General features: G+C 56.7%; 2 protein-coding genes across 2 annotated transcripts; one reads left to right on the plus strand and one right to left on the minus strand.

Annotated features, from left to right (window-relative positions):
* Nucleotides 1–861: 861 nt before the first annotated feature.
* Nucleotides 862–5,955, minus strand: PTGES2 (prostaglandin E synthase 2). Its single transcript, XM_032865963.1, has 7 exons — nt 5,654–5,955; nt 4,319–4,516; nt 3,556–3,614; nt 3,056–3,205; nt 2,581–2,781; nt 2,137–2,254; nt 862–1,492 (listed from the first exon to the last, which is right to left on the minus strand). The coding sequence occupies exons 1-7, from the start codon at nt 5,921–5,923 to the stop codon at nt 1,370–1,372; spliced, it is 1,119 nt and encodes a 372-aa protein (XP_032721854.1). The 5' UTR covers nt 5,924–5,955; the 3' UTR covers nt 862–1,369.
* Nucleotides 5,956–16,057: 10,102 nt separating this feature from the next.
* Nucleotides 16,058–19,579, plus strand: LCN2 (lipocalin 2). The gene is made up of 6 exons (XM_032865985.1): nt 16,058–16,359; nt 16,912–17,048; nt 18,218–18,297; nt 18,423–18,542; nt 18,763–18,864; nt 19,543–19,579. Exons 1-6 carry the CDS (start codon nt 16,222–16,224, stop codon nt 19,563–19,565), a joined length of 600 nt encoding a protein of 199 aa, XP_032721876.1. The 5' UTR covers nt 16,058–16,221; the 3' UTR covers nt 19,566–19,579.

Below are 19,579 nucleotides of genomic sequence, written 5' to 3' on the forward strand. Positions count from 1 at the left end.
GTAACGGGCTGGCTCTACGGGAGAAACTGAGGCCGCTGCTTCCAAATGTTAGGCTGTTGGCCTCCAGAGTGCTCACCAGGCCTCTACCTTATTTGAATGCTTGCCATCACAGGGAGCATGAATTATTTTTATGTCTTAAAAAAAATGAAGTAATATTTTAAGACTCTGGAGAGGTCTGGGGGAATGAGAGAGCCCGGCGAGGAGAGTTCAGCCCACTGGCCACCTGCTGGGCCTCTGGAGGCCATCTAAGGGAGCCGGGGGAATGGGACCCCCGACCCTCAGTGCTCTGCTCAGGACAGCTCCACTCATAGCCCCTGCCTCACTCCCAGAGCTGGCTTTTCCCTGTCCCAGAGTCTCCATCCCCAGGCCTGGGACTGAAGCCCGGGTGCCCACCTGCTTCAGGGGTCCTGAGGTTCTGGGAACCCTGTTCCCCTGGCCCAGGAGCAGGACTGGAGCCAGTCCAGCCCCTGCTCTGAGCTGGGAGTCCTTCTCCATACTTGACCCGCATCTCATGCTCAAACCCTCACGCTCTCCCCTTGAGGTGGAGGCTATCATTATGCCCATTTCACAGAGGAAGATGCGGAGGCTCAGAGAGGAGCATCACGGCCCAGAGTCCCACAGCCAGTGAGGGACACAAGTGGGCCTGCGTCCTGGGACATCTCAGGCTTCCCCGCTGCCTATCCTGTGGTGGTGTCCCAGTGTCCCTGGGACACAAAGCCTGCCAAGTCCTTCTCCCCAGGCCCCACACCCAGTCAGCACGGGACAAACTAGTTACCACCAGGGCGGGGCGGGGCCTCAGTCTGAAGCCTTGCTCACCAGCAGTCCCACACGGCACCCTCCACGCCCCACCACAGCACCACGAACCGAGCAGCAAACCTTTTCTTTATTGCGAACGTGACACACAGTCCCAGGGGCACCTGGGAAGAGCCGGGACCAGGAGGAGCCAGAGATGAAATCCTTTGTAAACCGGACTATTCCTCCTTCCCCAGTCCAGGGCAGGAGCCTGAGCCGATTCCCACCCCAAGGTGCGGACACAGCAGGCCACAGAAAGTCCCAGAGAACAGCTGAAGCGCAGGGAGGCCCAGGACAGGGGGTCAGGGCGGGTCGGCGACCTGGGCCTGAGGGGCAGCCTTCTGTGCCCCTCAGGGGACTGTGGGCAGATATCAAGGCTGGCTTTTGTCCCCCAGCGTCCCAGGGCTGCAGCAGGTGCTCCGTGCTAGAAGCCAGGGAGCTGGAGGGGCGGGGGGAGGGCGAGAGGCACAAAGATCCCATCCCCCACCCAGCGCACAGCATCAGTCGCTGACCCAGTGGTCCTGGTCCCCGGCAGCCGGCGTCTTCTGCTGTGTCCCACCACTCCGGGACACTCAGGTCACTGGGGGGCCTCAGCAATGGCTTTCTCCATCCGCAGGTACCAGGGCTTGATGCGGGTGTGACACATCAGGTCGTCAAAAGCCTCCAGGCCCTCCATCACGCGCAGCACGCCATACACTGCCTGGGGGAGGCGACAGAGGGATGTCCACATCTGCCCTCCACCAGCTGTGCGCCCTGGGGCCCGTCACCTCCCCTCTCTGAGAGGGCTCACTAAATGGCCAATTTTGCACATGGTACTCGAAGTGAAATGTGGGGGATTTCTGTAGGTTTTGTCTGCCGTGCATCTACTCCCCCTCTCTGGGCAACAAACCCCACCTCTAGAATTTCCTTTGGGAAAATGTCCTGCCCCACTCTCAGGTCCTAAGATCTGAGGAGAGGGGACCCCACCAGCCAGCTCTAAGATCCAGATCTGGCAATCAACATATTCCATCCCGGCTTGAAGGACTGCTTCGGGGCTTGGCACTCAAGCCAGGCCAACAAGACACTGTCCCAGGACTTTTGGTGGGTACAAGCAGCTCCAAGGGGTTGAGATGCAAGAGGTGAGGCGGAGCCCTGGTAATACCACTTGGGTCCCTGGATCCAGCAGGGCCTGAAGCCAGACCCTCCCCTGAACCTGTCATTGATGTGAAGCAAGAGAGTTCCTTGGATGGAGCCAGGTGCCTCCAGAGCAGGAGAGCTGTGAGACTAGGTATTGCCTCCATGTGGGCTTCCTCTGCCCAGACAGGCCCCTCTGGTCTGGGAACCCCCTGTCACCACCAGACTCACCAGATCAGCCAGGTTCGGCTTCTGGCCCCCCATGAAGGGCCGGTCTTTGCCCACGGCTGCCACCCACTTGTTGGCAGCCTCATAGAGGTCCTCACGAACGTCATCTTGAAGATGGTGCCTGGTGAGGAAGGGGGAGTTCATCAGGGAAACTCCAACCCTCGGCCCAGGTGGGGAAAACGGGAAGGCTAGGGGGCCAGGGCCACTCCCCTAAGGCAAAAATCAGTTCTCATCCGCCCCAGTCAGGGAGGCCATGACCAAAGGAGGACCCAAGAGACCCAACCCCAGAGAAAGCAACAGAAGGAGGCACAGAGCAGACCCCCAGGCCGGTCTGCTTCCCCTGGGGAGGCGGAGGCAATTGGGAGTTCTGGCTGCGGGTCCCAGCATGGCATAGACTAGGGGCTCGGGGACAGCAGGCCCCCCAGGCACACACGCAAGCCCCATCACCTGCTCTTGAGCCGCTTGCTGATGAGGTACATGGCCGCCGCACCCAAGTACTTGGCCACAGCACCCTCCACTGCCCCGAACTTGCCCTCCCTGACGATGTAGTCGAAAGAGGCCAGGGCCTCGGCAGGAGTGCGGTACACGTTGGGGGAGATCAGGTGCACCAGCCAGTCATCCGCCCACTGCCGCCACTTCATCTCCTCCCTGTGTGAAAGGCCGGGGTGGGCGGGGGTACAGAGGGCAGGCCGGGTGAGCTGCCAAAGCCGGGGCCTGGGAGGCGCGAGAGCAGGTGCACTGTCTAGACCGCGCAGTGTATGGATGGGAAGCCGAGGCCAAAGCAGGATTTCCAGAAGGAGACTTAGCCCTGGCCATGGCCCCAGTCCTCCTGGTCTCCTCCCCTGCTCCCCCATCTCAGTGTCTCACTCAGCCTGTCCCCCCTCATCCCACCTCCAGAAGACCCTGCCCCCGCCTCACTTACGTCCTGGCCTCCTTCCCACCATACATGCGCTGGGCCTCCTTCTCATCCAGCATGAGCCAATACTTGTTACAGAATTCCGTCACCTCCTTCCCCTGGTCATTCACAGCCTTCATGGGTGGATAGTAGGTGACGATGTCTTCCAGGGGCTGCCTTTGGGAAACAGCCAGAGTCTCATCCCAACCAGTTCTTCCTCTCGGAGGCCAGGTCATTGCCTGCTCAGCGTGGAGATCTACCCGGACTGAAGCCGGCGCCGGAGGGGAACCTGGACCAACCCCCAAAGCTTTCCGCCCTCTTCTGGGAGCCAGAGGGGGTCCTGCAGCAAGAGGGCCTTGGGGCTAATACAGAAGCATCTCCCTGACAGAGGGAGACGTGCAGAGCTGGGGGCGCTGGCTCAGAGTAGAATGCCTACCCTGCTCCCCTGGAGGAACCCGGATGAGGCCTCCTGGGAGATAAAAGGGACAAAATGCAATGCCAGCCCCGGCCTCTGAGGGGCTCCTTACCCGGACACCAGGTAGGTCTTGAGAGCGCTGATGATGACAGAGGAATCATTCAGTTGTTGCTGGAGGATGAGAGGTTGGGTTAAATTGGGGGAGTGGGTCCTGGAGCCACCAGCAGGATCACCAGGACTCTTTTAAAATAAACACGCAGGCATTCCAGGAAACTGGTCCAGGGGAACCCCGGTATTGTTTGTCCATCCCTGGGGGTTCATTCCCAAAAATGGAGCCCATGGAGCTTTCCCTGCCCCACAGGGATAGTTCCACCATCCTCCTCGCCCCCCCACCCACCACTGCCCAGGCCCATCCTGAGTAGGAGAGGCCCAAGTGTGGCTAATGGGAAGGAGGGTGTGGGGAGGACCTAAAGTCTGGGCCCTGACCACTCACCTGCCTGGCCTCCCAGGCACTGAGGGGCAGGATGGGCTCTAGAAGCTATAAGCTAGGAGCCAAGTACTGGCCAAGCATTTGCTACCACCTGAGAGTATGGCCTTCTGTTGATTAATGAAGAAGCAAACCCAGAGAGGCTAAGTGACTGGCCCCAAGTCATGTAACCAGTGAGCGGCAGAGCCCCACCTTGAGCCCAGAGCACCCTGATTTCAGAGTTCACACAGTTGAGCTCTGGGACACTCCACCTCCCTTGGGCCCAGCTGGTTAATAACCCACAGCAAGGTCCAAAGAGACCACACTGTTCCAGAGTTGCAGAGCAGGGCCTGCCTAGGGGGTACTCCAGGACAGCCCAGGCTGTGGGGGGTTGCTCCCTGAGGCTCACCAAACTCTCTCCTTCCTGGGCCAGCAGGATGGGCACCTTCCTGTAGGAAGAGAACTTGATCTCGGCCCTGCGCACGGGGTTCACTTCTACCACCTGGTAGGGCAGGGCGTGGAAGTCGAGGAAGGCACGGACCTTGCTGCAGAAGGGACACGTTTTGTACTGGTAGAGGGTCAGCTGCAGGCGGCTGGACAGGGTGAGCTGGGCGGGGAGCAGAGGGAGGGGCTTCTGAGGCCTGGTGCCCAAGCCCCACCCCCAAGCAAACTTCTCCCAAGGGAAACTTCTAGGAGGAGGCTGAGAACAGCAGGAAGAATGGGGGTAGGCGGCAGAGAGAAAGGGAGACACAGGGAGGTAGGGAGCAGACCTGGGCAGTGGACAGTCCATCCTCAAGTGCCCATACAGCACCCTCCTCAGGAAGGAAGTACAGGTAGGATGAATCTTCTGGTCTCCCATCAATATCAGACAGACCCCTCTCCTCTCCCTCCTGGCCCAAGAGGACATCTCACACACACACACTCACACACACACACACCCGCCGGCCCAAGATGCAGAGCAATTGTTTCAACTTGGAGTGCCCACCCAAACTCCCTCAACCCAAGGGACCCTCTGGGTGAGGGACTGGAGACCAGCCTTTGCCAGAGTGGGATCAACCTCAAATCTCCAAGGCAGGGAGGGCCTGGATCTGCATATTCAGCAGATGAATGAGCCCTAGGGACGCTCACTGCATATTAAAAGCCAGAGCAGCAGCCCCCTCCCTCACTGTTCAGATGGGACACTGAGGCTGGACCACATCGGGTGGGCAGAGAGATACAAAGAACTCCACTCTCTCCTACCACCCTGTTTCCCTGAGCCCAGGAAAGGGGCACTCGCACAGCCCAGCTAAGGGACACCTCCCTGCACCTCTCCATCTCAGGGCCTGGAATCTAAGGGTTATCGGGTCCCTAAAAATACTGAAACTAATAAACAAATGCATAACCTTATGATCTGAAGATGGTGGGAAGGTTTAGGGAATGTTTATTACTTTCCAAACGACAAAATGTTTAGAAAGTAATGAAGGAGGCTTGCTTTCCCTTTCCTGTAATCTCCAAATCTTTCCATTAAAAAGTCTAAAAACACGTTAGAAAATGACTTTACGACGAAGACAACAATTATAGTTGGCAGACAACAGTGGCGACCCCATTGCACAGATGAGGACGCTAAGTGCTCATATTTAAATCCGAGTCACTTGCCCAAGGTCACGAACGGACAGAAGAGGTGATACCTTACCCCGCCAGAAGTCCCCAAGTTCGGCGCAGACCGCAGCACCCGTACCCGCGGTTTGGAGCGTCTCGTGCTTACCTGCGCCGCAGAGCGCTGGGCGCGGAGGTCCTGGGCGCGCAGGTGCCACCGCGCCGTGTGGTACAGCCCCAGGACGCCCCCCAGGGCCAGCGCCGCCGCCCCCAGCAGCCGCGGGCTGCCCTTTCGGGCTGTGGCCGCGGGGCCCGGGCCTCCCGCCGCTCCCGCGAAGCCGGCCCGACTCTGCGCTGGGAGTCCCGACGGAAGGCGACCGCCCAGCCTCCAGGCCAGAGCGTGCCCGACCGGCCACAGCGCCCGTGCAGCCTGGGCCATGTTCGCTTCGCCGGCGCCGCGGGCGGGCGCGCAAAACGAAGACGGCCGGGAATCAGACTTCCCTTAAAGGGGCGGGTCTCCGTCGTTGGAGGGTTGCTAGGGGTGACAGTGACGCCGAGCGGGGAAGAACATCCCCGGAGGAACTGAGCGTGCATCCCAGGCGCCCGGTTTCCACGCACCCGTGAGAGCCAAAGAAACCCACTCTGGGATGTCTGGGAGTCGCTAAATGCCCGGCTTCTGAACATGAGTTATAACCCTTCTCAGTGGTGACCCGGGGCCGAACGCAGGAACTCATCGTGAGGACTTTGGGTCCCAGCGTCGTCCAGAATGTGTTTATTAACTTCCACCTCATGCAAGAGATTGAATCCTGAAGGGTGTCACAAAAAGGGTCACAGCACTGGGTCCAGGAGGTCCAGGAGGGCGGCGGAAACGCCGGACCACACGTGGTGCCTGCGACTAGGGCTCTTTCTGCCCTCCCGCGCCGCTGCACCGTTTCTTCTGTGTCCCGAACCATAAAATTTTCCATACACTCTAGGGGCCTTAGAGACCACGTGTCTCAGATTTCAACCACGCGGAGGCGCTGGCTCGCTGACCAGTAGGTGTCCAGCAGCCCGATGGGCAGAGTGGAGCTGTCAGGCTGCCCCGCCCCTCTGCCGGGCTTGCTCGCCGTAGCTGAGGGCCCGGGTCCCCAGCACCTAGGCTTCGCGGCGGGCAGTCCCGGATGGCCCCTCCCGGAGGCCCGGAAAGGAGCGGGGCTCGGATAGTAGGCGGAGATCCAAAGACCCGTCAGGATGTGGGCAGGGAGGGGCGGAGTCTGACGGCGGGGCGGGGACAGAGCTGGGCTCGCCGGAGAGAGCGCGATAGCTGGGCTGCCTTGGGGACAGAGCTCCGGGCGTGGTGGGCGGAGCCTGACGGGGAGGGGCGGGGCTTGCGTCGGGTGGATCCCGCGTTGCAGTCGCATTCCTCTTCCAGGTTCCCTTCCGAGCGCCCCGCCGACTCTCCGCCGCCTACACTTTCCACCCGACGACGGTTTTCAGTGCGACGGTCGCCGCGGTCCACCGTCGCGCGGACATCGCAGCACCCGAGACCGCAAAGTTGGACCCTAACAGGGACCTGGGCATGCCGGTGGAGGCGGGCGCGGAAGGCAAGGACAACAGCTTCGGGGGAGCAGGTGGCCCGGGGGGTGGAAGAAGGGGGTGCTGCTGAAGCGACTTTGCTTTTTCAGGGCTGCCCCCCTGGAAGGGGGAAGCGGGGCCGGGCTGGGGGCTTGGAACCCTCCCACCCCTCACCCCCGGTAGTTTGCAGCTGCAGGTGACGGCCGGTGGTTCAGGGGGAGCACCTCCGAGTGGGTCCCTGGAAACCGCAACCGGAGAACTGCGGGCAACCGGCCCCGTTTTGCAGATGGGGAAACTGAGGCCGCTTCAAGATCACTCGCCCTTTTGGCATTTGCTCCAGCCACTTATTGCAGCCCCTGTGGAGACGGAGGCTCCTGAGGGGATGGGGCGGGTGGACCGTCTTGGCTCAGCAGGACGGCCTGTCTGGGTGGGCGAAGCCGCCCTGCCCAGTCAGCATCTCCAGCCACCTTTGCCGGTGTGACCCGGAGCCTTGGCGAATGTGACCTGCTTACAGAGCAGCCTGTTGCCTGCCCAGCACTGCGGGGGAGGGTGGGGAGTGTAGGGAGGGATATGGACAGAGAACCATCAGCTGTTTTTCACCTTTTCCAGCCTGTTTCCATATCTGTAAAATAAGACTAATGATTAGTGTCTCCTGCACTGCGATGTGTCAGGATTTAATGGGAAAATGAATGAATGGAGAGAGGCTGGAGGCTAGAGAGGCTTGTACCCTAGAGACTCATATTTTTTGCACACCGGGCATCTGCTCCACCTCTGCCAAATAGAGAATGGAAACCCAGTGACCAGCACCTCCACCAAAATACTTGGCAGAATTTTCGTTTGGTCCTCTTGGTCAAGATTAGGCAGGATGTTAGGGCAGGCTCACTGCCCTTGACCCCTACCCTGCTGCTTTCTTCATTCATTCATTACAGCCCCCTGTTTCTGGATAGCATTGAGCAAAGAGCACTGCTTAATGCCCAGGGGACCTCAGCGTTTGGCTTTGATATTCCTTTTCTATCTTTGTTTCTATTTCCTTAATTTCTGCTCTCCATGTTCTTGTTCTGGTCATGTTTTTTGTGGGGTTTTTTTGTTTGTTTGTTTGTTTGTTTGTTTTGCATTTATTTTATGGTTCCTTTCCTAAACCTTTACTCGGGACACTTCACTCATTCCTTTGCATCCTTTTCCTGAGGCTTAAGGCTATGCACGTGCCATGTTTGTTGTGACCCCAGCCAGGGATTCAAGCTCAGCTTCATGCTACGTCTGGCTGACAGAGGGCGCACTTTTCAAAACGTCCAGGCTGCTGTTCAGCCAGGATTGCTTTTTTTCTTTTTTTTAAGACTTTATTTATTCATTTGAGAGAGAGGGAGAGCACAGAGGGAGAGTGAGAGGAAGAAGCAGACTTCCTAATGAGCAGAGAACCCAACGTGGGACTGGATCCCAGGGCGATCCCAGGACCCCAGGACGCTGAGATCATGACCTGAGCCATCCAGGCACCCTAAAAGATTGCTTTGTTTCTTTTTTACTACTTTTTTAAAATGTCTTAATGGTTAGTGTACTAATGTCTGATTTTCAAAGTGTATAAATTAAATGTGTACATTACTCTTCAAAAGCAAACAAAACAAATCTTGGTATAGCCCAGATTTTTTCCTTTCTTGAAGACTGACAGCTTTCTAATTCCAGATTCATATCTGACACAGTGCATTCGGTTTTCAACTTTCTATGAGAAGAAGAAAATTATTCTCACAGCTCACCAGTATTTTAATAGTAGAAGGCAAATATTCAAAACTAATTATTGGTCTTTCCGTTCATTTTCTTCTTTTTCTTTTTTTTTGTCTTGTCTTTGCCTCTTCTTATTGGACTTTTTAAATGAGTTGGGATTTGGGTGTGCCTGCATGGCTCAGTGGGTTAAAGCTTCTACCTTCCACTCAGGTCATAATCCCAGGGTCCTGGCTCTCTGCTGGGCGGGGAGCCTGCTTCCTCCTCCCTCTCTGCCTGCCTCTCTGCCTACTTGTGATCTGTGTCTGTCAAATAAATAAATAAAATCTTTTTAAAAAAAATGAGTTGGGATTTGGACAGGAGGAGGTCATCCCAGATTATCCAGATGGGCCGTGCATGTCATCACAAGTGTGCTCCTTAGAGGCAAGTGAGATCACACACATAGAGAAGGGGATGTGAAGACAGGCAGGTTGGAGCAGAGGGGCCAAAAGCCAACAAATGCCAGCAGCCAGCAAAAGCTGGAAGAGGCGAGAACAATCACCTAAAACATCTGGAGGGAGAGTGACCTTTCCCACACCTCAATTTTGGCACAGTGAACTTCTAATTTTTGACTTTGGGCCTTCAGAATGCGTTAATTTCAGCCAAAAAGTTTGTAGTGATTTGTTGCAGTAATTTGATGATTTGGGAAATAGTCTATTCAGAAGATGCTAAAAGTAGGAAATTCACCGTTCAGAGAGGGTGCTCTGGAGAGAAGGTCAAGAGTGTGACTGATCAGGGGACCTAAGGATGTGGAGGACGAGGTGGGCCAAGACAGAGGTCTCCAAGGAGGTACGGAAGAGGCAGCCCAAGATGGTGAGTTCCCGCAGTCTGGGAAGGTAGCTGTCTCAGCCTGTAACAGAGAACCACAGACTAAATGGCTTATAAACAACAGAAATTTGTTTCTCATGCATCATAGGGAATATAGTCCATGATATAGCATGAGACAGAAGGAAGCTACACTTGGGGTAAAGCATAACCAGAAGCCGAGTCACTGTGTTGTACACCTGAAACTCATGTAACATGGCGTATCAACTGTACTCAAATAGAAGAAGTTGTTTTAATTTATTTCTCACAGTTCTGGAGGCTGGGAAGTCCAAGGTCAAAGCGCTGGCAGGTTCAGTGTCTGGCGAGCGCCCGATTCCTGGTTCATAGGTGGCTGCTGTCTCGCCGTCCTCACATCGGGGAAGGGGTGAGAGGGGTCTCCGGGGTCTCTTATAAAGGCACTAATCCCATTCATGAGGGCTGCACTCTTATTATCTAATCACCTCCAAAAGATACCCCCCCCCCGCAAATACTACTGCCCTGAGAATTAGCTTTCAACATAGGAGTGGAGGTGGGTGGGTATGACACAAGCCTTCAGTCCAGGACTCGGACCAAAGAACAAGGGAGAGAACAAGGAGCCATGGGACAGTCCAGTCCTGGCAGACCTGGCTGAGCAATTCGGGAGGGACACCTGCAGCTGCACTGACCTGGAGGGGAGGCCGGTGTCCACCCAAGACCTAAAGGACTCGGCACAGAGAGAGGTACCCAGACCTGTGCCCTCTGGCCTCTGGCCTCTGTAGAGGGCTTGGTGCACGCTCTCGGCATTTCCTCCACCCCCTCACCAGCCTCCTGGCCCCTCACCCCACTCTCCATTGGTCCAAGTTGGCCCCTTCTCATGAAGCTGAACACACTCTCTCTTTGGGGCCTGACCTCGCCCTTTGCCTGTCATAGCCTGTCTCATGACCCCCTACCCCAGAGAAAGGCTCAGTCACAGACCATACCTCATGTGAAATAAGCACAGGGTGAGAGGAAGAGCCACTGTGACCCCAAACTTCCTCAACCTGGCATGAATGGGGAGGGGCAGAAGGGCTGGAGCCCTACACTTCCAGGAGGACCTCAAAGGAGCCTGAGTACCTCTCAGACATCTGTACTCTTTTCACCTTTCCAGAACCCATTCCCCTGCCCCCTGGGCTGGGCACTCTCCTGGTGGGCCCTGGGTTCTCAGAGTGCAAAGGAGAATCAGTCTTCTTCTTTTTTTTTTTTTTTTTTTTTTAAGATTTTTTATTTATTTAACAGAGAGAAAGAGAGATCACAAGCAGACAGGGGGGGTGGGGGGAAGCAGGCTCCTCGCCGAGCAGATAGCCCGGTGCGGGGCTTGATCCCAGGACCCTGAGACCATGACCTAAGCTGATGGCAGAGGCTTAACCCACTGAGCCACCCAGGTGCCCCAAGGAGAATCAGTCTTTTGGGAGAGCCAGACTAGTCTTCTCACACAAGCCACCTTGGATGGTGTCCCTCAGAGGCCTAGCCAAGGGCCTGGCGGGCAGGGAGCATGGGGGTGCTTGACCAGGAGTGGTCAAGGTGGAGATGCTCTTTCCTGGGGTGCTTGGGGCTGCAGCCCAGGCAGGAAGGTGCACAGCTGGGAGGAGCCAGGTCTTGGCTAGCGCCCGGACCCTGCCGGGTAGAGGTGTCTCCTGCCCAGCCCCACAGGAGCCCAGCATCTACCCACTAACTGTCAGATGCCTGGTGCCCATGGCAGGCCCTGCCCAGAGCAGTGGCCTCCAGTCCCCACTGAGGTCATCACGGACCTTCTAGCCTACACGGGAGCCCAGGTTCCAGAGTGAGAGGCAGGGGCACCCAGCTAGGAGGCATGCTTGGGCCAGGTACCTGAGGGCCAGACTGAGGAGGAAGCCCTGGGCCCAGATCTCATATGGCAAGGCCTGCTGCCCCCTGCCCAGTGGGCCCAAAGGACATTTGCAGAAGGAGGGACCCAGTGGGTGCTTGTGGGAGGGATAGGGAGGGCTGCCTTTTAGAGGGTCCCAACCAGATGGAAGGGGCAGGAACCAGGAGATCCTTGAAGCCCCCTCATAAGCCCTAGCACAACAGATGGGGCCTGGGGATTGGAAAGCCGCTTCTGGAAACTAGATACTCAAGCCAGGGCTCTGGAGGAGCAGGCCTTCCTCCTCCAGGGTGTTTGGACCACAATGGCCAAGGAAGGCTCATCTCTGGACACCAAGAGTTCCTGCGGCCGTGACTGGTCTCCTGGAGGCATTCCCCCAGCACTCAGGGGGATCATGGTGTGGACCTGCTGTTTGGACTCTGGCCAACTCCAAGGGCTCCAGGGTAGACGGGACCCTGAAGTCCACAATGCTCACTCATTTGAGTCCATAACACATCACACAGAAGCCTTGGGGCCAAGTCCCTCCTGAGAGAAGCCGGGGCTGGGGCCTTCCAAGTCCTGCTCTGGACTTTTATTTGACACAAGGAGAGAGACAGTGAGAGAGGGAACACAAGCAAGGGGAGTGGGAGAGGGAAAAGCAGGCTTCCCACCGGGCAGGGAGCCCAGTATGGGGCTCGATCCTACAACCCCATGACCCTGGAATCATGACTTGAGCCAAAGGCAGATGCTTAACGACTGAGCCACCCAGGTGCCCCTATCCCCTTCACTCTTACCCTTCCCTTGGCTTCTGAGCTGAGCCACCAGAGGGGAGAGGTAGCTAGGCTAGGAAGGGCGGAAGAGGTGGCCATCCCCAGTTGTCAGCTGAGGCCAAGCACACACAGAGATAACAATAGACCAATAAGGCCCAATCAGGCCTGGAGCCAACACCCGGAGAAGACTGGGTTTGCTTAGAAGCTCCAAGTCGGCCTCAGATAGAGACGGCGCCCCATGTGCGTGCCCAGCCTCTGTTAACACAGATTGGGCTGAGTAATTTAAAACATCAAACTGGATTTATTGACAACTCATGAATCAGGCAGCACCCCATCTAGCAAAAAGAATGGAGCTTTGTTGAGCTGCAGAGAAGGAAAGGTTTTTAAAGGTAGAGAAGGAACAGAAGAAAGGAAACTGTTATCAAGGAATCCATTGTTTTAGGCAAGGTCACCCACGTAAGGGAAATGGAGGGATCTCTCAGTAAATTCGCTGGCGCTGGGCTTCCTGGGTGGCTTGGTCGTTAAGCATCTGCCTTCGGCTCAGGTCATGATCCTAGGGTCGTAGGATCGAGCCCCACATTGGGCTCTCTGCTCAGGAGGAAGCCTGCTTCTCCCTCTCCCACTCCCCATGCTTGTGTTCCCTCTCTCGCTGTGTCTTTCTCTGTCGAATAAATAAATAATCTTTAAAAAAAAATTTTCATGGTGGAAATTCCATGTGGACTGGTCAAAGGATACATGGGGGGAGGTGCGGTGCAGGGGGGTCAGGACCACAGTTGGGTTAGGCCTTAGGTCTTGGCTTTGCTGATTTAGTGCCCTTAACATAAGTGAATCCATCTTGGGCCTGTGGTTTTCCTTTCAACACCTCACAGCATCTGCAACGCAGCTGTCTTTAGGGAGGGAAAAACTGGCAGGGTTGGGGTGGGCAAGGGTGGACACCTCCTCACAGAGTCAGGATTCAACTAGGGGCCCCTGAGCCGGGCCTTCTCCCTTTTTGCAACTGGCCCTGGTTCTCTCAGGCTCCAGACCTGGCCCTAACCCCTCCCCACCTCATACCTTCATGAGCAGGGGTGTGAATTCATACCAAAGGAGCGTTGGCCATGCTACCTCATGACTTCTCAACTCTAGAATATTCTGTCCAGTGATAGGCACTGCCTGTCAGTCTCCCTCTGATCCAGCAGTCACGGCAAACTCAAAGATAACCTTTTAAGGTCAAAGGGAGGAGCAGGGGTAAAGCTCCTAGGGCTGTGAGTGGGGATGACAGAGGTGAGAGGTGGCCCTTGGTGACTTCAGAGGGCACGTGGGCTTTGGTAGCAACATCATTTCCCCAAAGCTTTGCTCATCCTCACTTTCTGCTTTTTCATCATCCTGAGAAGCCTGAGTAGGTGGGGGGTTCGCTGGCATCAGGGAGGTAGAGGCTGCCCTGACCCCCCCGTCTCAGGACCCCTTGAGTCCCTTCCCTCAGGGTCCACCACCCAAAGCCCAGACTAGGGGAGAGGGTTCCCCTGTAGCAACTAGAAGAGCCAAGGAGGCCCCGGAAGTCATCTGAGGCCAGTGAGCTCTCAGTTCTGCCTCAGGCCAGGCAGCTCTTCTGGTGACTTCTAGGAGACACCACCAAGGGCTAGGACCCTGCACTGCCTCCCGTGGACAACCAGGCCCCCATGAGGAATCTGCTTCCCTCCAGGACAAAGCTGGGATCAACCATGGCAGAAACAGTCCTGGGGGCCCAGGCCTAGGCCCCTGGGCGCCACAGCCCAAGACGTGGCCATAGCCGGCAGATGGTATCGATGTTCTCTCAAGAATGAGACCGAGTCCTTGCACGCACTGTGACCCAAAGTACCTGGTGTCCAGAGCAGCAGGGTAGAGAGCCCTGCTTTGGGCCCCAGCCCCCCAGCCTGCTTCACCCAGTGCAGGCCCATGTCCTTCATTGTCCCCCCACCGGGATGGAGCTGGGACTGCTGCCCCAGAACCCTGCTTTGTCAAGCTGTCTCATTTGCAGCAGCCAGGCCCAGCTTGAGGGTCTCTGTCCCCTGGGCCTACAGGAGGGGCCAAGTCCCTTAGGGATCAGCTGAGATCCAGGGCCACCTCTGCCAGCTGGGGAGCAGAAGACTCACCATGAAAACACTGCCTAGTGGGCTTTCATTGGAGAAAGGGTATCTTACCCCGGGCCAGGCCCTGGTGTGGGGTCCCTGGGAGGGCCAGGATCTGGGTCCATGAGCGCAGGGTACATATTCTGTCCTTCCCTGCCAGGAAGGTCCACTTTCAGCTGCCTCCCCTTCCCTGGAGGGGAACCAGGAAGTAGTGATGGGGTTTTGGAATATAAGTGAGGTTCAGTGGGGACCGACGACAAAGAAAGAATTCTTGAGGGCACCTGGTTGGTTCAGTCAGTTAAGCATCTGCCTTGGGCTCAGGTCATGATCCCAGAATCCTGGAATCAAAGCCCACACTGGGCTCCCTGCTCAGCAGGGAGTCTCTTTCTCTGCCCCTCTCCTGGCTGGTGCTTTCTCTCTCTCTCTCGCTTGCTCATTCTCTTTCTCTCTCTCAAATAAATAAATAAATAAATAATTTTTTTAAAGAATTTTTGAGACGTCTTTGGTGCAAAATGATGTTTTATTAAAGCACGGGGACAGAAGCCTTGGGCAGAAAAAGCTGCCACCCCAGGGTTGTGAGCGGTGACTAATTATATACTTGGGATTGGTGCAGGGGTAAAGAGGAGGGAGATTTCAAATGGATTTTCCTAGTTAAAGAAGACTCACAAGATACTGCCTTTGTCGGGGCACCTGGGTTGCTCAGTGGGTTAAAGCCTCTGCCTTCGGCTCAGGTCATGATCCCAGGGTCCTGGGATCGATCCCCGAGTGGCATCAGGCTCTCTGCTCAGCAGGGAGCCTGCTTCCTTCTCTCTCTGCCTGCCTCTCTGCCTATTTGTGATCTCTGTCTCTGTCAAAAAATAAATAAATAAAATCTTTCAAAAAAAAAAAAAAGATCTTGCCTTTGTCAAGTTAAGGTTGTTTTTCCCTCTAGCAAGGCATTAATACGAGGGTAGCTGGGAGCCTCCTGGAGGAGGATATGCTCCGCCCGCTTCAAGCATCTGTCAATGGGCTGCAGCCTATAAGGACATTTTTTTTTTTTAAGATTTTACTTATTTATTTGAGAGAGAGAGAGAGAGCAAGAGAGAGCACAAGCAGGAGGAGCAACAGAGGGAGAGGGAGAAGCAGGCTCCTCGGTGAGCAGGGACCCCCACCCCGCCAGGCTTCGTCCCGGGTCTCCAAGATCGTGACCTGAGCCAAAGGCAGATGCTTAACCAACTGAGCCACCTGGGCGCCCCAGTTATAAGGACATTTCATTGTATCTACATTTCCTTCTGGAAGCTAGGTTGATAGAAATGCAGATTGCTAAAACATTTGTAAACTGAGAGAGATTCACTTCTTGCAGGATTGTGATCTCTGTAAGTTAACTGTTTTTCCTTTCCTTAGCTTTGGGGCATCCAGGAGTGCCTGAGGAATGTCACATATATGAGGGGTGGGTTGTGGGTGTCAGCTTGCCTTCTGTTTTCCCTTATCAGTACCACAGTCTGTTGGCGTGAGGCACTGTCTGACTTCATCAGGTGCCGGAAAGGGCCTCTCCGCACTTACCCCACCCTGGACTTGAGCTGAGCAGAGGCTCCTAGAGGTCAGGGACGACAGCTTGTCCAGATAGGAGACGGTGGACCACACACAAAGGATTCCTTGTCCCTGGCAGAGATGTGGAGCTCTGGGGAATGCCCCTCCCCCCTCCCTGGCCATCCTGCCCCTCACCTTGCATAATCCTGACCTGGGGGAAAGGGACCGAGAGCTTGCCCAATGTTTCAGCCTGAGTTGCTGGCAACTGCCTCACCCTTCCTGGATTTGGCAAAGGATAAATTCGCTCCACCCTGGCGTGAGCCACTGGTCAGGGGACCATAAATAGGGTCCCCGGGGCAGCCTTCTCACTAGCTTCTCCTCCTTAGCTGCTGTCCGGCACGCCAGTTTCCTAAGCCCTGAAGTCATGGCCCGGGGTATCCTGTGTCTGGGCCTCGTCCTGCTGGGGACCCTGCAGGCTCCGGCCCGGGACTTCCTCATAAGTCCGATCCCAGTCCCACTTCTGGTCTCAATCCCCCTGCAGCCCGACTTCCAGGAGGACCAGGTAAGGGGCCTGGAGGGGCAGCTGCAGGGGGGCGCCTGGGGCAGAGTGTGAATGAACAGAGTGAGGAGAGGCAGAGTCTTAGGGAGCGTGTCAGGGCCGGATGGGCTCAGGCTTCAGCTCAGCCCACCCTCAGGTCCCTTGATGGAAGGCACATCCCACTCCCCCGTCCCCACCCCAACTTCGCTGACAAGAGAGTCACTTGAGCGGAACTTGCCAGGTCCACGATCCCTTCCGTAATCCCCACAGTCCTTGCAAGGTGGGGACATCTTCAGGCCCTCTGCATGATAAGGAAACAGGAACAGGGACTTTAGCGGGCCACTTGCCAAGGGTCACCCTGTCCCTACCAGACTCAGGGCTCCCTCCTGGCTGGGGGCCCCCAACTTCTGTGGCTGCATCAGAGCAGGCCTGTGTGGCCAGTCAGGGTCCCCGCTGCCCAGCTCCTGGCTCCCAGTCAGGCTGCCTAGAGGTACCTGCAGGGACAGAGCAGTGGGGGGGCCCCCTGGGGGTGGTTCCTGGGCTCTACATATCACCTGCCACCCCTTCCCGCTGTAGTTCCAGGGAAAATGGTACGTCATAGGCATAGCAGGGAACTCGATTAATGCAACAAGAAGAGCCCGGTTCAAGATGTACACCACCACATACGAATTGAAGGACGACCACAGCTACAATGTCACCTCCACCATGATCCGGTGAGAGCCACCACCTCCTGGGTGGGGGGTGGGGAGTGCGGTAGGGACGCCCCGGGGGTCTGAGAGGCAGACTGATGTCAAAGCCGAGCGACGACTGAAGGTGAAAGGTGGACATTCATCCTACCGTTGGGTACCAGGTCCTCCCGCATTCATCCCCTCCTTCATTCTCTAGATCAATATTTATCGGTCACTTCAGGGAAGACACACAGACAGTACTGGGGATGGATAGTACAGACAGCCCTAGAGAAATGGGAGTGGAGAGAGCAGGGGCATTCTCGAGTGGGAGGAGGGTCACTCGATCCAGCCTGGAATCCACACCCAGGGCTACATCAAGGGCTTCCAGACAGGTGGTCTCTAGGCTGGGCCTCGAGGAAGTTCCAGCTCCTTCAGGAGATCATCACAGGGCTGCCCTGAGCTGGGGCTGATGAGCAGCCCGGAGAGGGGCGGTGGCCGCAGGGCAGGGTCCTCAGACACCAGTACCAAACGGATCTGGTGACAAGCAGGTATGGCTGCAGCAAGGAGAGGAATGAGGGAGGCTGGTTAGTCCCAGGTCGGAGATGACCAGGATGGGGGCAGATGAGGACCTACAGAAGGGAGCCAAGAATTACCCAGCTCCTGTGGGCTTCTGGCTCTGGAACTTGGGGGATGGGGCTGGAGCACTTGCGGTGAAGGGAACAGAAGAAGGGCAGGTTTGGGGAGATGAGCTCTGGGGTGCCAGGGTACCAGATGGGATGCCCGTGAGAGGGCAGGGTTGGCCCAAGAGCTAAGGGCATCCTCGGCATCAACAGACTGTAGCCTTTGGAGCGTGAATCCCCCAGGAAGCTGTAAGATAAGAGGGTTGCATTCAGTGGGGAAGACCAGACCCACTAGAGCAGGGTAGGCCGTGGTCCTCCTGAGGCCAGGTGGGCTGTCTGTCACCTTTTTAAAAAATATTTTATTTATTAGAGAGAGAGAGAGCATGTGTGCACACACGCGCAAGCAGGGGCAGGGACAGAGGGAGAGAGGATCTCAAGCAGCCTGTGCCGAGCACAGAGCTGGACTGGGGGCTCCATCCCAGGATCCTGAGATCAAGACCTGAGCCAAAATCAAGAGTCAGATGTTTCACTGACTGAGCCCCGCGGGCGCCTCTGGACTGACGCTCTTACCCACCACCCATCTCGTTTCCACAGGAACGAGAGCTGTGACCACTGGATCAGAACCTTCGTCCCAAGTCTCCTGCCGGGCCAGTTCACTTTGGGCGACATCAAGAGTGAGTCCTGAGCAGGGCGGGTCTCCACAGGGCACAGACGCCACCATCCTGCGGGGGGCTGGGGAGGAAAAACCGTTCCCGGCCCCCGACCAGGGTGGGCTGACCCCCTCACGGCCACGCTGCAGGTCATGTCGGGGTGCAGAACTACACCGTGCGCGTCATGATGACCAACTACAACCAAGTCGCCATGGTGTTCTTCAAGAAAGTTCACGACAACCACGAGTTCTTCAAGATCACCCTCTACGGTGGGTCCACTCCCACTGCCCCTGGGACCGTGCTCCTGTTCGTGCTGGGGGCGAAGGCCCCAAGGTCGCCTTTACTCTGAGCCCCTGGGAGGTGGGAGAGGGGTCTTCCCGCAGGTCTGTCCCTACCCCTCCCATGAGGAAGGGCTCTGAGGCCTCATTCACAAGTTCAAGACTATTTATGGAGCATTTGCCTGCCACTCACTGGCCATCTTGACCGTAGGGAGGACCAAGCAGCTGAGCACCAATCTGAAGAAGTATTTCACCCGCTTTGCCAAATCCCTGGGCCTCACCGATAACCACATCATCTTCCCTGTCCCCATTGGTAACTGTCAGCTATGGAGAAGAGAAGGGAACATGGGGGACTATCCGGGTCTAATGTTGCCTCACAGGGGAAAGGGGAAGTGGGAAACTCGGGCCCCTGCTGCCATCACTGGAGACCCTGGGAGCCACTTTGGGTTCATGAAGACTGTGCCACGCCCAGGGGTCTGTGGGGCACCCAGCAGGGTGGGTCCCAAGGGTTCCTCCCTGACAGAGAGCCCAAGTCCAAGTTTCCCATCTCCTTGCCTGGCCACCTTCCCCTCTGCCCAGGACTGTTTGTCCTGGGCTGGTTCCCCCTTGGCCCTGGGGCTTGCTCACCACTGACTTGGGAGGTGCTCAGGGGGCCTGGCCTGGACAGGCACCTTCCCAAGGTTGTGGGGCAGTCAGGACTCAGCAGAGAAACGGGCAGAAGGTCTGGTGCCCAAGCAGGCATGTGGCTGGGCCTCAATGGCCACCTCTGGAGAATGGGGGTCACCCAGGTCTGTTTGTCCTCAGGCTTCTCTCCCCATCCCCTGCCCCCATCATCCACCCCTCTGCTGTATCATCCTTGAAGGGAACCCCCAGATCATCTGTGGCTGGGCCAAGCAGGGGCCCAGGGCATCCCAGGGGAAGTATAGGGGCCCTGAAGGTCAGGGATCCCCCCATACACCCCTGCCCATGCTGACCACTCTATCCCCCACAGACAAGTGCATTGATGATGAGTGAACGAGCATGCGGTG

The sequence above is a fragment of the Lontra canadensis genome, unplaced genomic scaffold (genome assembly GCF_010015895.1).
Source record: "Lontra canadensis isolate GAN:19392208 unplaced genomic scaffold, GSC_riverotter_1.0 scaffold30, whole genome shotgun sequence".
NCBI classification, from domain to species: Eukaryota; Metazoa; Chordata; class Mammalia; order Carnivora; family Mustelidae; genus Lontra; species Lontra canadensis.